Below are 15710 nucleotides of genomic sequence, written 5' to 3' on the forward strand. Positions count from 1 at the left end.
CTCAGCCTGATGATGTATTGAAGGTATTTTGCTAATCATTGTTACCCTTTCTGCTTTTTCTGCCAGTTAAGATTATAATCATTTCTTATGGCAGACTTTTTAAAGAATAAGGACCTTCTGGATGGTGATCTCTTTGTTTCTCTTTACAGTTCCTTATCAGCAGAATCCTTACAATCCCCGGGGCAGCTCCAGTGTCATCCAGTGCTATCGATGTGGAGACACCTGCAAAGGGGAGGTGGTTCGCGTCCACAATAACCATTTCCACATCAGATGCTTCACCTGTCAAGGTAGGAGGCCCAATCTCCCAACACCCTTCTCAGATTCCTCGCCATGCTCTCACCCCAGGACATGCCATGGGGCAGGCAGAACAGACACAGGCAATTGAGATACCTGCAAAGGCCTGAAATGACCTTCCTTGAGCCAGTAATGAGAATTCTCCCTTCAGCGGCATGGCGTGAAGAGGGAGGGTAGAGTGAGGGAAGCCGTGGGATATGGGGGGGGTGGGGGAGAAAGGGAGCCTGGTGACCCCAGAGTGGAAGCACTGACCCAGAAGGAAAAAGGCAATCCTGCAAGCTTATCTTACACATCTGAGAAGACTACTGGCTTGTGCCTATAAATCAGTTTGAGAGCCAATGAAAGAGCAAGCTGTCACGGCTAAAATTTGGCGTGGCTCTGACGTGAGTGTGACAATCCTCAGAGGTTAGGTTTCACAAGGGAGAAGGTACGTCTTGACTTCGGTAAGGTTTGCCATTTGGGAGCAGATGGATGCTGCGTTACCTCTAATTGTGACAGCTTACCCATGGCTAATTTATAAAACCTTAGCTCAACCCAGCTAAGCATTCCCAAAGGAAGAAGGCAGCAGGAAAAGAGGGACTCGGCTGAAGGAGCCCGGAGAGCCTGCTGGCCCAAACAGGACAACACTCCCTCCCCAGTGTCCCTGTCTAATGCCACTCCAGCCTCCACTTCCTGAACTTTGCTTCCAGGCTTCCTGTTCCACAGAGAATCCATTCTGATGTTGGATTGCTCTGTGAGTTTAGAAAATGTTTGACCTCAAACCTTTAACTTCCACTTGGTTTTAGATTTGTCCTCATGGGGTTGGATGAGCTCTTTGTGGTTGCTTTTCCCGGTGGCTGCCCTTCACATACTTGTAGCCAGGTCTGTCCCACATACACAGTTATATTGCAGGTCCTTAAACTGGGCCTCATCTGAAATGATTCCAACTTGTATAATCATCCTGAAGTCTTCTTCCTTGATCCGTTCTGGTTTGTCACTATCATCCCTAAAGCCTACTGCCCAAAACAGACCATACTTCTCGAGGTCTGCCAAATACAGCAAGGACTACATTTCTTTAATGTGACTGATATTGAATGAACTTCCCGAGAAGCCACTTCACACCACTGATGTATATTGAATTTAAGGTCAACTGAAACCCCCAGATCTGTTCATTTTAGTATCTGCTACTGAACTTCAGCCTCATGTATCTGAGATTGACTTCCTCTGCCATCATTAAAGTTGCAAATTTCCTTCCCCAGGATCTAACTGGACTCTTCACTGAGCAAATAAATCTCATATTCATATTCCCTAATTTATTTATAGAAGCTTATATGGGGTATATTTTAACTGTGTGGCTTTTATTTCATTTTATTTTTTTAATTTTTATTTTATATTGGAGAATAGTTGATTTACAATGTTGTGTTACAGCAAAGGTGGAGAGCAAAGCGATTCAGTTCTACATATATATATATCTATTCTTTTTCAAATTCTTTTCCCATTTAGGTTATTACAGAATATATTTTTAATACATCTTTATTGGAGTATAATTGCTTCATAGTACTGTGTTAGTTTCTGTTGTACAACAAAGTGAATCAGCCATATGCATACATATATCTCCATATCCCTGCCCTCTCGAGCCTCCCTCCCACCCTCCCTATCCCACCCCCCCATCCCACCCCCTAGGTCGTCACAAAGCACCGAGCTGATCTCCCTGTGCTATGCGGCTGCTTCCCACTAGCTATCTATTTTACATTTGGTAGCGTATATATGTCGATGCCACTCTCTCACTTCGTCCCAGCTTACCCTTCCCCCTCCCTGTGTCCTCAAGTCCATTCCCTACATCTGCGTCTTTATTCCTGTCCTGCCCCTAGGTTCTTCAGAACCATTTTTTTTTTTTTTTAGATTCCATATATATGTGTTACCATACAGTATTTGTTTTTCTCTTTCTGACTTACTTCACTATGTATGACAGACCCTAGGTCCATCCACCTCACTACAAATAACTCAATTTTGTTTCTTTTTATGGCTGAATAATATTCTATTGTATATATGTGCCACATCTTCTTTATCCATTCATCTGTCGATGGACATTGAGGTTGCTTCCATGTCTTGGCTATTGTAAATAGTGCTACAATCAACATTGTGGTACATGTCTCTTTTTGAATTATGTTTTTCTTAGGGTGTATGCCCAATAGTGGGATTGCTGAGTCATGTGGTATTTCCATTTTTAGTTTTTTAAGGAACCTCCATACTGTTCTCCATAGTGGCTGTATAAATTTACATTCCCACCAACAGTGCAAGAGGGTTCCCTTTTCTCCACACCCTTTCCAGCATTTATTGTTTCTAGATTTTTTGATAATTCTGACTGGTGTCAGGTGATACCTCATTGTAGCTTTGATTTGCATTTCTCTAATAATTAGTGATGTTGAGCATCTTTTCATGTGCCTCTTGGCCATCTGTATGTCTTCTTTGGAGAAATGTCTATTTAGGTCTTCTGCTCATTTTTGGATTGCGTTGTTTGTTTTTTTGATATTGAGTTCCATGAGCTATTTGTATATTTTGGAGATTAATCCTTTGTCAGTTGTTTCACGTGCAAATATTTTCTCCCATTCTGAGGGTTGTCTTTTCATCTTGTTTATGGTTTCCTTTGCTGTGCAAAAGCTTTTAAGTTTAATTAGGTCCAATTTGTTTATTTTTGTTTTTTATTTTCATTATTCTAGGAGGTGGGTCAAAAAAGATCTTGCTGTGGCTTATGTCAAAGAATGTTTTTCTTATGTTTTCCTCTAAGAGTTTTATAGTATCTGGTCTTACATTTAGGTCTTTAATCCATTTGGAGTTTATTTTTGTTTATGGTGTTATATAGTGTTCTAATTTCATTCTTCTACATGTAGCTGTCCAGTTTTCCCAGCACCACTTATTGAAGAGTCTGTCTTTTCTCTGTTGTATGTTCTTGCCTCCTTTTTTGTAAACTGGGTGACTATATTGCGTGGGTTTATCTCTGGGCTTTCTATCCTGTTCCATTGATCTATATTTCTATTTTTGTGCCAGTACCATACTGTCTTGATTACTATAGCTTTGTGGTATAGTTTGAAGTCGGGGAGCCTGATTCCTCCAGGTCTGTTTTTCTTTCTCAAGATTGCTTCAGCTATTCGGGGTCTTTTGTGTTTCCATACGAATTGTAACATTTCTTGTTCTAATTCTGTGAAGAATGCCATTGGTAGTTTGATAGGGACTGCACTGAATCTGTAGATTGCTTTGGGCAGTATAGTCATTTTTCACAGTGTTGATTCTTCCAATCCAAGAACATGGTATATTTCTGCATCTGTTTATGTCGTCTTTGATTTCTTTTGTCAGTGTTTTATAGTTTTCTGAGTACAAATCTTTGGCCTCCTTAATTTATTTAGAAATAAATTCCTACTTATTTTATTCCTTTTGTTGCAATGATAAGTGGGGTTGTTTCCTTAATTTCTCTTTCTGATTTTTCGTTGTTAGTGTATAGGAATGCCAGAGATTTCTGTGCATTAATTTTGTGTCCTGCAACCTTACCAAGTTCACTGATTAGTTCTAGTTGTTTTCTGGTGGCATCTTTAGGATTTTCTATGTATAGTATCTGCAAACAGTGACAGTTTTACTTCTTCCTTTCCAATTTGTATTCCTTTTATTTCTTTTTCTTCTCTGATTGCTATGGCTAGGGCTTCCAAAACTATGTTGAATAAGAGTGGTGAGAGTGGACATCCTTGCCTTGTTCCTGATCTTAGTGGGAATGCTTTCAGTTTTTCATCACTGAGTATGATGTTTGCTGTGGGTTTGTCATATATGGTCTTTATTATGTTGCAGTAGGTTCCCTCTATGCCCGTTTTCTAGAGAGTTTCTATCATAAATGGGTGTTGAATTTTGTCAAAAGCTTTTTCTGCATCTATTGAGATGATCATATGGGTTTTTTTTGTTGTTGTTGTTTTGTTTGTTTGTTTTTTTGTGGTACGCAGGCCTCTCACTGTTGTGGCCTCTCCCATTGCAGAGCACAGGCTCCGGACACGCAGGCTTAACGGCCATGGCTCACGGGCCTAGCCACTCCGCGGCACGTGGGATCTTCCAGGACACGAACCTGTGTCTGCTGCATCAGCAGGCGGACTCTCTACCACTGCGCCACCAGGGAAGCCTGATCATATGGTTTTTATTCCTTAATTTGTTAATATGGTGTATCACATTGATTGATTTGCATATGTTGACGAATCCTTGCATCCCTTGGATAAATCCCACTTGATCATAGTGTATGATCCTTCTCATATATTGTTGGATTCTGTTTGCTAGTATTTTTTGAGGATTTTTGCATCGATATTCATCAGTGATATTGGTCCATAATTTTCTTTTTTTGTGATATCTTTGTCTGGTTTTGGTATCAGGGTGACAGTGGCTTTGTAGAACATATTTGGTAGTGTTTCTCCTTCTGCAGTTTTTTGGAAGAATTCGAGAAGAATTGTTGTCAGATCTTCCGTAAATGTTTGATAGAATTCCCCTGTGAAGCCATCTGGTCCTGGACTTCTGTTTGTTGGAAGATTTTTAATTACAGTTGCAATTTCATTAATTGGGATAGGGCTGTTTATATTTTCTAATTCTTCCAGGTTCAGTCTTGGAAAATTGTACCTTTCCAAGAATTTGTCCATTTCTTTGTGGTTGTCCATTTTATTGGCATATATATAGTTGTTTGTAGTAGTCTCTTATAATCCTTTGTATTTCTGCAATGTCAGTTGTGCTTTCACCTTTTTCATTTCTAATTTTATTGATTTGCATCATCTCCCTTTTTTTCTTGATGAAGCTGGCTAACGGTTTATCAATTTTGTTTATCTTCTTAAAGAACCAGCTTTTAGTTTTACTGATCTTTGCTATTGTTTTCTTCATTTCTATTTCATTTATTTCTGCTCTGATCTTTATGATTTCTTTCCTTCTGCTGACTTTGGGTTTTCTTCGTTCTTCTTTCTCTAGTTGCTTTAGATGTAGGGTTAGATTGTTTATTTGAGATTTTCCTTGTTTCTTGAGGTGAGATTGAATTGCTACAAACTTCCCTCTTGGAACTACTTTTACTGCATCCCATAGGTTTTGGGTCATCATGCTTTTGTTGTCATTTGTTTCTAGGTATTTTTTGATTTCTTCTTTGATTTCTTCAGTGATCTCTTGGTTATTTAGTAGTGCACTGTTTAGCCACCATGTATTTGTGTTTTTTACAGTCTTTTTCCTGTAATTAATTTCCAGTATCTTAGCATTGTGGTCAGAAAAGATGCTTGATATGATTTCAATTTTCTTAAATTTTCCAAGGCTTGATTTGTAACCCAAGATGTCATCTATCCTGGAGAATGTTCTGTGTACACCTAGGAAGAAAGTGTATTCTGCCACTTTCAGGTGGAATGTTGTATAAATATCAATTAAATCTATCTGGTCTGTTGTGTCAATTAAAGCTTGTGTTTCCTTATTTATTTTCTGTTTGGATGATCTGTCCATTGGTGTAAGTGGGGTGTTAAATCCCCTACTATTATTGTGTTACTGTCGATTTCTCCTTTCATGATTGTTAGCATTTGCCTTATGTATTGAGGTGTTCCTATGTTGGGTGCATAAACATTTATAGTTGTTACATCTTCTTCTTGGATTGATCCCTTTATCATTATGTAGTGTCCATCCTTATCTCTTGTAAGAGTCTTTATTTTAAAGTCTGTTTTATCTTATACGAGTATTGCTACTCCAGCTTTCTTTTGATTTCCATTTGCATGGAGTATCTTTTTCCATCCCTTCAGTTTCAGTCTGTAGGTGTCCCTAGGTCTGAAGTGGGTCTCTTGTAGACAGCATATATATATATATATATATATATATATATATATATATATATATATATATATATATATATATATATATGGGTCTTCTTTTTGTATCCATTCAGCCAGTCTGTGTCTTTTGGTTGGGGCATTTAATCCATTTTCATTCAAGGTTATTATTGATATGTATTTTCTTAATTGTTTTGGGTTTGTTTTTGTGGGTCTTTTTCTTCTCTTGGGTTTCCTGCCTAAAGAAGTTTCTTTAGCATTTGTTGTAAAGCTGGTTTGGTGGTGCTCAATTCTCTTAGCTTTTGCTTGTCTGAAAAGCTTTTGATTTCTCCGTCAAATCTGAATGAGGTCCTTGCTGGGTAGAGTAATCTTGATTGTAGGTTTTTCTCTTTCATCACTTTAAGTATATCCTGCCATTCCCTTCTGGCTTCTAGATCTTTGATAAACATTTCTTGTATTTTCTCTATCCATGCCTCCATTCTATTTCTGAGATTCTGGATCATATTTATTATCATTACTGTGAATTTTTTTTCAGGTACATTGCCTATTTCCTCTTCATTTATTTGGTCTTATAGGTTTTTACCTTGCTCCTTCATCTGTGACGTATTTTTTTGCCGTCTCATTTTTTTTTTTTTTTTTGAGTGGGATTGTATTCCGGTCTTACTGGTTGTTTGGCCTGAGGCTTCCAACACTGGAGTTTGTAGGCTGTTTGCTAGAGCTGGGTCTTGGTGCTGAGATGAGGACCTCCATGAGACCTCACTCTGATGAATATTCCCTGGGGTCTGAGGTTGTCTGTTAGTCCAGTGGTTTGGACTTGGAGCTCCCACTGCAGGAGCTTCGGCCTAACCCCTGGCAAGTGAACCAAGATCCAGCAAGCTGTGTGGGGTGGCAAAAAAAAAAAAAAAGGACAATAACAAAGTAAAAAATAAAATTAGACTAGGAAACTAACAGGTATGTTAGAAAGAATATAAAAATAAAAATACAGATGAATCAATAACCAGAAGGTACAACAGTATGACAGTAGTAAAAAAGAGGAGGAAGGAAAAGAAAAAGAAAAAGAAAATGGGTGAAAAGGCCTTGGCTGTGGAGGGTGGGACCTAAGCAAGGGTAGGGTTTGGGCAGTGCGTGGGGCCTATACTTAGGACCCACAGGGCTGGAAAAGGCCCTGGGGGGTGTGGGGGTGTGGGGCTTAGGCTCAACGGAACAGAAGGGGCCCAGGCATGCCTTGTGCCTCTGGTCTCAGAGGGCGGGGGACCCCACCTGGGAGCCCAGCAGGCTTCCTGGACCTGAGTGGGCAGGGCAAATGCCCTCTGCTCCTCTCCCGCCCCTCCAGTCCTGGAAGGCCCCTCCTGCCTGCCTCTCCTGTTCTCCCGTGGCCTCTGTCCTATGCTCCCAGTACCAACATGGCCCAGAGGGGGCTTCTGAGGGCGATGGACCAGGCCCAAGAGCTGGGCAGACTTCCCCTGCCCAATGGGCAGGGGAAACGCTGGGCATGTTCCCCCCTTATCTGAGCTCCTGTGGGTCACTCCAGGCGTGGGAACCCCTCCCCTATCTCAGCCACCCCTCAGGGGCACTGGTCCTGTCTGGCCTCCACTTCTCCTCTCCTCTCAGTCCCCCCACGTCCTACCGGTTTGCTTGGGAATTCCTCCCATCTCCTTGGGTATCGAGTTCCCCCACCAGCATCCGGCAGTCACCCTAATTGTGAGGAGATGCGAGATCCCCATCTTCCCACACCGTTATCTTGACTCTGCCCCCATTACAGAATACTGACTGAAGTTTCCTATGCTTTACAGTGGGTCCTTGTTGGGTTTCTATTTTAAATACAGTGGTGTGTATATGTGCCAATCACAAACTCCCAATTTATCACTCCCTCCCAACCTTTCCCCTTTGGTAACCATAAGTTTGTTTTCTAAGGCTGTGAGTCTGTTTCTGTTTTGTAAATAATTTCATTTGTATCATTTTTTTTTAAAGATTTCACATGTAAGCTATGTCATGTGATATTTGTCTTTCTCTGTCCATCTATGTTGCTGCAAATGGCATTATTTCATGCTTTTTTAATGGCAGGGTAATATTCGATTGTATATATGTACCACATCTTCTTTATCCATTTGTCTATTGATGGACATTTAGGTTGCTTCATCTTGCCTATTGTAAACAGCACTGCAGTGAACAATGGGGTGCATGTATCCTTTTGAACCATGGGTTTCTCCAAATATATGCCCGGAAGTGGGATTGCTGGATAATTTGGTAGCTTTATTGTTAGTTTTTTAAGGAACCTCCATACTGTACTCCATAGTGGTTGTACCAATTTACATTCCCACCAACAGTGTACAAGGGTTTCCTTTTCTCCACACCCTCTCCAGCATTTATTGTTTGTAGATTTATTTATTTAATTTTTTTGTGGTACGCGGGCCTCTCACTGTTGTGGCCTCTCCCAATGCGGAGCACAGGCTCCAGACACGCAGGCTCAATGGCCATGGCTCATGGGCCTAGCCGCTCCGCAGCATGTGGGATCTTCCCGGACCGGGGCACGAACCCGTGTCCCCTGCATTGGCAGGTGGACTGTCAACCACTGCGCCACCAGGGAAGCCCTGTTTGTAGACTTTTTGATGATGGCCATTCTGACTGGTGTGAGGTGACACCTCATTACAGTTTTGATTTGCATTTCTCTAATAATTAGCAATGTTGAGCATCTTTTCATGTTGACCATCTGTATGTCTTCTTTGGAGAAATTTCTGTTTAGGTCTTCTGCCCATTTTTTGACTGGATTGTTTTTTTGATATTGAACTGCATAAAACGTTTGTATTTTGGAGATTAATCCCTTGTCGGTCACATTGTTTGTAAATATTTTGTCTCATTCTGTGGGTTATCTTTGCATTTTGGAGATTAATCCCTTGTTGGTCACATTGTTTGCAAATATTTTGTCTCATCCTGTGGGTTATCTTTGCATTTTGTTTATTGTTTCCTTTGCTGTGCAAAAGCTTTTGAGTTTAATTAGGTCCCATTTGTTTATATTTGTTTCTATTTCATTACTCTAGGAGATGGATCAAAAAAGATATTGCTGTGATGTGTCAAAGATTTCTGCCTATGTTTTCCTCTAAGAGTTTTATAGTATCTGGTCTCACATTTAGGTCTTTAATCCATTTTAAGTTTAGTTTGTGTATGGTATTAAAGAATGTTCTAATTTAATTCTTTTTTTAAAGCTTTTTTTTGTATTTATTTGGCTGCGTTGGGTCTTAGTTGCAGCATGGGGGACCTTCATTGCAGCATGCAGGATCCTTAGTTGCAGCATGCAGTATCTTTTAGTTATGGCATGCAGGATCTTTCAGTTGCACCATGTGGAATCTTTAGTTGTGGCATGCGAACACTTAGTTGTGGCACGTGGGATCTAGTTTCCTGACCAGGGGTTGAACCTGGGCCCGCTGCATTGGGAGTGCAGAGTCTTACCCACTGGACCATGAAGGAAGTCCCTAATTTCATTCTTATACATGTAGCTGTCCGGTTTTTCCAGCACCACTTATTGAAGAGACTGTCTTTTCCCCATTGTATATTTTGCTTCCTTTGCCATAGATTAATTGACCATAAGTGCATGGGTTTATTTCTGGGCTTTCTATCCTGTTCCATTGTTTTTGTTTTTGTGCCAGTGCCATACTGTTTTGATGACTTTAGCTTTGCAGTATAGTCTGAAGTCAGGGAGCCTGATTCCTCAAGTTCCTTTTTTCTTTCTCAGGATTGCTTAGACTATTCTGGGTCTTTTGTGTTTCCACACACATTTTTAAAGTTTTTGCTCTAGTTCTGTGAAAAATGCCATTGGTAATTTGATAGGGATTGCATTGAATCTGTAGATTGCCTTGGGTAGTATAATCATTTTGACAGTATTGATTCTTTCAATCGAAGAACATGGTATATCTTTCTGTCTGTTTGTGTCATCTTCAATTTCTTCCATCAGCATCTTACAGTTTTCAGAGTACAGATCTTTTGCCTCCTAAGGTAGGTCTATTCCTGGGTATTTTATTCTCTTTGATGCTATGGTAAATGCGAGTGCTTCCTTAATTTCTCTTTCTGATCTTTCATTGTTAGTGTATAGAAATGCAAGAGATTTCTGTGTATTAATTTTGTATCCCACAACTTTACCAAATTCATTGGTGAGCTCTAGTAGTTTTCTGGTAGCATCTTTAGGGTTTTCTAGGTATAGTATCGTGTCATCTGCAAACAGTGACAGTTTTACTTCTTCTTTTCCAATTTGGATTCCTTTTATTTCTTTTTCTTCTCTGATTGCTATGGTTAGGACTTCCAAAACTATGTTGAATAAAAGTGGTGAGAGTGGACATCCTTGCCTTGTTCCTGATTTTACAGGGAATGCTTTCAGCTTTTCACCATTGAGAATGATGTTAGCTATGGGTTTGTCACATATGGCCTTTATTATGTTGAGGAAAGTTCCCTCTATGCCCACTTTCTGGTGGGTTTTATCATAAATTGGTGTTGAATTTTGTCATAAGCTTTTTCTGCATCTGTTGAGATGATCGTATGGTTTTTATCCTTCTGTTTCTTAATGTGGTTTATCACACTGATTGATTTGCGAATATTGAAGAATCCTTGCTTCCCTGAAATAAATTCCAGTTGATCTAGGTGTATGATCCTTTTTAATGGTGTATGATACTTTTAATGTATTGTTGATTCAGTTTGCTAGTGTTTCGTTGAGGATTTTTGCATCTATGTTCATCCGTGATATTGGCCTGTAATTTTCTTTTTTTGTGGTATCTTTCTCTGGTTTTGCTATCAGGGTGGGAATGTTCCTTCCTCTGCAAATTTTTGGAAGAGTTTCAGAAGGATTGGTGTTAACTCTTCTCTAAATGTTTGATGGAATGCACCTGTGAAGTCATCTGGTCCTGGGCTTTTGTTTGTTGGAAGTTTTTTAATCACTGTTTCAGTTTCAGTACTTGTGATTGGGCTGTTCATATTTTCTGTTTCTTCCTGGTTCAGTCTTGGAAGGTTTTACCTTTCTAAGAATTTGTCCATTTCTTCTAGGTTGTCCATTTTATTGGAATATGGTTGTTTCTAGTAGTCTCTTACAATCCTTTGTATTTCTGTGATATCAGTTGTAATGTCTCCCTTTTCATTTGTAACTTTGTGAATTTGAGCCCTCTCCCTTTTTTTCTTGATGAGTCTGGCTAAAGGTTTATCAATTTAGTTTATCTTTTCAAAGAAACAACTTTTAGCTTCATTGATCTTTGACTTTGTTTTCTTCATCTCTATTTCATTTATTTCTGCTCTGATCTTTATGACTTCTTTCCTTCTGCTAACTTTGGGTTTTGTTTGTTCTTCTTTCCCTAGTTACTTTAGGTGTGAGGTTAGGTTGTTTCTTTGAGATTTTTCTTATTTCCTTAGGTACGATTGTATTGCTATAGACTTCCCTCTTAGAACTGCTTTTGCTGCATCCTGTAGGTTTTGGACCATTGTGTTTCTGTTTTCATTTGTTCCTAGGTATTTTGTGATTTCCTCTTTGATTTCTTCAGTGATCCATTGAGTATTTAGTAACATATTGTTTAGCCTCCATGTGTTTGTGTTTTTTACAGGAATTTTTCCTGTAATTGATTTCTAGTCTCATTGTGTTGTAGTCAGAAAAGATGCTTAATATGATTTCAGTTTTCTTAAATTTACTGAGGCTTGATTTGTGGCCCAGGATATGATCTATCCTGGAGAATGTTCCATGTGCACTTGAGAAGAAAATGTATTCTGTTGCTTTTGGATGGAATGTTCTATAAATATCAATTAAGTCCATCTGATCTAATTTGTCATTTAAGGCCTGTGTTTCCTTATTGATCTTCTGTCTGGATGATCTGTCCATTGATGTAACTGGATTGTTAAATTCTCCCACTATCATTGTGTTACTGTGGATTTCTCCTTTTACGGTTGCTAGCATTTGCCTTATATATTGAGGTGCTCCTATATTGGATACATATATATTTACAATTGTTATATCTTCTTCTTGGATTGATCCCTTGATCATTATGTAGTGTCCTTCTTTGTCTCTTTTAACAGCCTATTTTAAAGTCTATGTTGTCTGATATGAGTATTGCTACTTCAGCTTTCTTTTGATTTCTATTTGCATGGCATACCTTTTTCCATCCCCTCACTTTCAGTCTGTATGTGTCCCTAAATCTGAGGTGGGTCTCCTGTAGACGGCATACAAACGGATCTTGTTTTTGTATCCATTCAGCCAGTCTATGTCTCTTGGTTGGAACATTTAATCCATTTACATTTAAGGTAATTATCAATATCTATGTTCTTATTGCCATTTTGTTAATTGTTTTGGATTTGTTTTTGCAGGTCTTTTTTCTCCCCTTCCTCATTTGTTATCTTCTCTTATGATTTGATGACTAATTTTAGTGCTGTGTTTGGATTCCTTTTCCTTTTTCTGTGTGTATCTACTGTAGATTTTCGGTTTGTAGTTACCATGAGGTTTTGATATAGCAGTCTATACATATACAAGATTGTTTTCAGTTAATGGTCTTTTAATTTCAAATGCATTTCCAATATCCTGCATTTGTACTCTCCTCACAATTGCCGGTTTTGATATCATATTTGCGTAGATTATTTCCTACCTTTACTATATGTTTGCCTTTACCAGTGAGCTTTTCTATTCATAATTTTCTTATTTCTATGTGTGGCCTTTTCTTTTCCACATAGAGAAGTTCCTTTACCATTTGTTGTAAAGCTGGTTTGGTGGTGCTGAATTCTTTTAGCTTTTGCTTGTCTGTAAAGCTTTTGATTTCTCTGTTGAAGCTGAACAAGAGCCTTGCTGGGTAGAGTATTCTTGGTTATAGGTTTTTCCCTTTCATCATTTTAAGTATATCATGCCACTCCCTCTGACCTGCAGAGTTTCTGCTGAAAAATCAGCTGATAACCTTATGGATATTCCCTTGTATGTTATTTGTTGCTTTTCCCTTGTGGCTTTTAATATTTTCTTTCTGTCTTTATTTTTTGTCAATTTGATACTATGTGTCTTGGTGTGTTCCTCCTTGGATTATCCTGCCTGGGAGTCTCTGCATTTCCTGGACTTGGGTGACTGTTTCCTTTCCCATACTAGGGAAGTTTTTGGCTGTTATCTCTTCAAATATTTTCTCAGGTCCTTTCTCTCACTCTCTATCCTCCTCCTTCTGGGACCCCTATAATGCAAATGTTGGTGTGTTTAATGTTGTCCCAGAGGTCTCTTAGACTGTCCTCATTTCTTTTCATTCTTTTTTCTTTGTTCTGTTCCATGGCAGTGATTTCCACCATGCTGTCTTTCAGTTCACTTATTCATTCTTCTGCCTCATTTATTCTGCTATTGATTCCTTCTAGTGTATTTTTCATTTCAGTTATTGAATTGTTCATCTCTGTTTGTTCTTTAGATCTTCTAGCTCTTTGTTAAACATTTTTTGTATCTTCTCAGTCTGTGCTTCCATTCTTTTTCCAAGATCTTGCATCATCTTTACCATCATTACTCTGAATTCTTTTTCGGGTATATTGCCTATCTCCACTTCATTTAGTTGTTCTTCTGTGATTTCATCTTGTTCCTTCATCTGGGACATATTTCTGTGCCATCTCATTTTGTCTAGCTTTCTGTGATTGTGGTTTCTGTTCCACAGGCTGCAGGGTTATAATTCTTGCTTCTGCTATCTTCCCCCTGGTGGATAAGACTGGTCCAAGAGGCTTGTGCAGGCTTCCTGGTGGGAGGGACTGGTGCCTGCCCACTGGTGGGTGGAGCTGTCTCTTGTCCCTCTGGTTGGCAGGGCTGTGTTAAGACATGTGATTAGTGGGAAGCTGTGGGCTCAGGAGGACTTTAGGCAGCCTGTCTGCTGATGGGTGGGGCTGTTTTCCAGCCCTGTTTGTTGTTTAGCCTGAGGTGTCCCAGCACTGGAGCCTAAAGGCTGTTGGGTGGTCTTGGTGAGAAAATGGTGGCGTCTAGGAGGGCTCACGCCAATGAGTACTCCCCAGAACTACTGCCACCAGTGTCTCTGTCCCTGAAGTGAGCCACAGCCAACCCCCTGCCTCCACAGGAGACCCTCCAATACTGGCAAGTAGTTTTGGCCCAGGATCCTATGAGGTCACTGCTTTTTCCCCTGGGTTCTGGTGTGCATGAGCCCTTGTGTGCACCCTCCAAGAGTGGAGTTTTCTGTTTCCCCCAGTCTTGTTGAATTCCTGTGATCAAACTCCACTGGTCTTCAAAGCCAGATGCTCTGAGGGCTCCTCCTCCCGATGCTAGGCCCCCAGGCTGGGGAGCCTGATGTGGGGCTCAGAACTTTCTCTCCTGTGGGAGAACCTCTTTGATATAATTATATTCCAGGTTGTGGGTCACCCACCCAGCAGGTATGGAATTTGATTTTATTGCAATTTCACCCCTCCTACCATCTCAAAGTGGCTCCTTCTTTGTCTTTGGATGTACAATATCTTTTTTGGTAGGTTCCAGTGTTTTTGTTGTTGTTATTGTTGATAGTTGTTCAGCAGTTAGTTATGATTTTGTTTTTTGTGAGAGAAGGTGAGTTCATATCCTTCTACTCCACCATCTTGGCAAAACTTCATGTGGTTTGTATTTTATACTGAGGATTGGCATACCCCTTTAGTGCAAGTTGACCTGCAAGAGTATCTTGGTGGGAGACCATTTTTACATCCCCAGAAATTGAAACAGGGCAAAGAGTAATGAGAATAAAATTGTTATAAGGAGATTTGAGCCATGACTCTACAGTTATAGTCTTAAGAGGTTGTATTTGTTATGTTTTGCTTTAAGCCAAAATTTAATAGTTTAAAACAATGTTTTATTTAGTTCATGATTCTCTGGGTTGGCTGGGCACTTCTTCCAATCTGACCTGGCTCTGCTTATCTCTCCTCACCTCATCATGATGTTATGGTGGGTCAGCTGGCAGTGGTTGGCAGGCAGTTGACCTGAGTGCCTCCATTTGGTTTCTCATCCTCCAGCATACTGGCTTGGACTCATTTCCATGGTGGTCTCAGAGTTCCAAATTCAACAAGAGAGCAGACTTCAGTAAACAAGATCTTTTCAAGCCTCAGCTTGTGTTATACTTGTTAATGTTCCATTGGCCAAAACAAGTCAAATGGCCAACCCAGATTCAAGATCATGGAGAAATAAACCTTGCCTATTGTGTGAGAACCTGCAGAATCAGTTTTCAATGGTGTGAATACAGAGAAGGGAAGAATTTGGCCATTTTGACAGTCTACCATAGGGAGATCGTAGAAATTCTTTTAATGGAGATTTTGAAAACAAAAGAGACTATTATTTTTCTGAATATTTTCAATGTCAACTTGCTTAGAGTGTATTTTTGTTTCCAGCAGTGGCCAGTATAGGGATTAGGGACACAAATTCCTAATATAGGGACACAAATCCTTGAATCTAGGAAACATAATGAATCCCAGTAGAAAAATATAAAAGAAATCTACCTACACACATCATGGTGAAACTGCAGATCACCAAAACAACCAAAAAAACCCGTCTTAAAAGTAGCCAGAGATAAGAGACAGATCATCTGCATATGAGTGGTAAATAAGCTGACAGCTGAAGTTTTAGTCACAACAAGGAAATCTGAAAACAGTGGAATAATACCTTTATGTACTGAAAGAAGTAAC

At 39.6% G+C, this 15710-nt stretch overlaps 1 protein-coding gene across 1 annotated transcript in view; it reads left to right on the plus strand.

Annotated features, from left to right (window-relative positions):
- ABLIM3 (actin binding LIM protein family member 3) overlaps nt 1–15710 on the plus strand; it is a 145132-nt gene that overhangs the window by 41402 nt on the left and 88020 nt on the right. The window contains exon 3 of the mRNA XM_079915343.1: nt 150–287. Coding sequence (XP_079771469.1) covers nt 150–287 — 138 coding nt within the window. The remainder of the gene's footprint in view (nt 1–149; nt 288–15710) is intronic.

Source organism: Stenella coeruleoalba (assembly GCF_951394435.1).
Source record: "Stenella coeruleoalba genome assembly, chromosome: 3".
Taxonomy (NCBI): domain Eukaryota; kingdom Metazoa; phylum Chordata; class Mammalia; order Artiodactyla; family Delphinidae; genus Stenella; species Stenella coeruleoalba.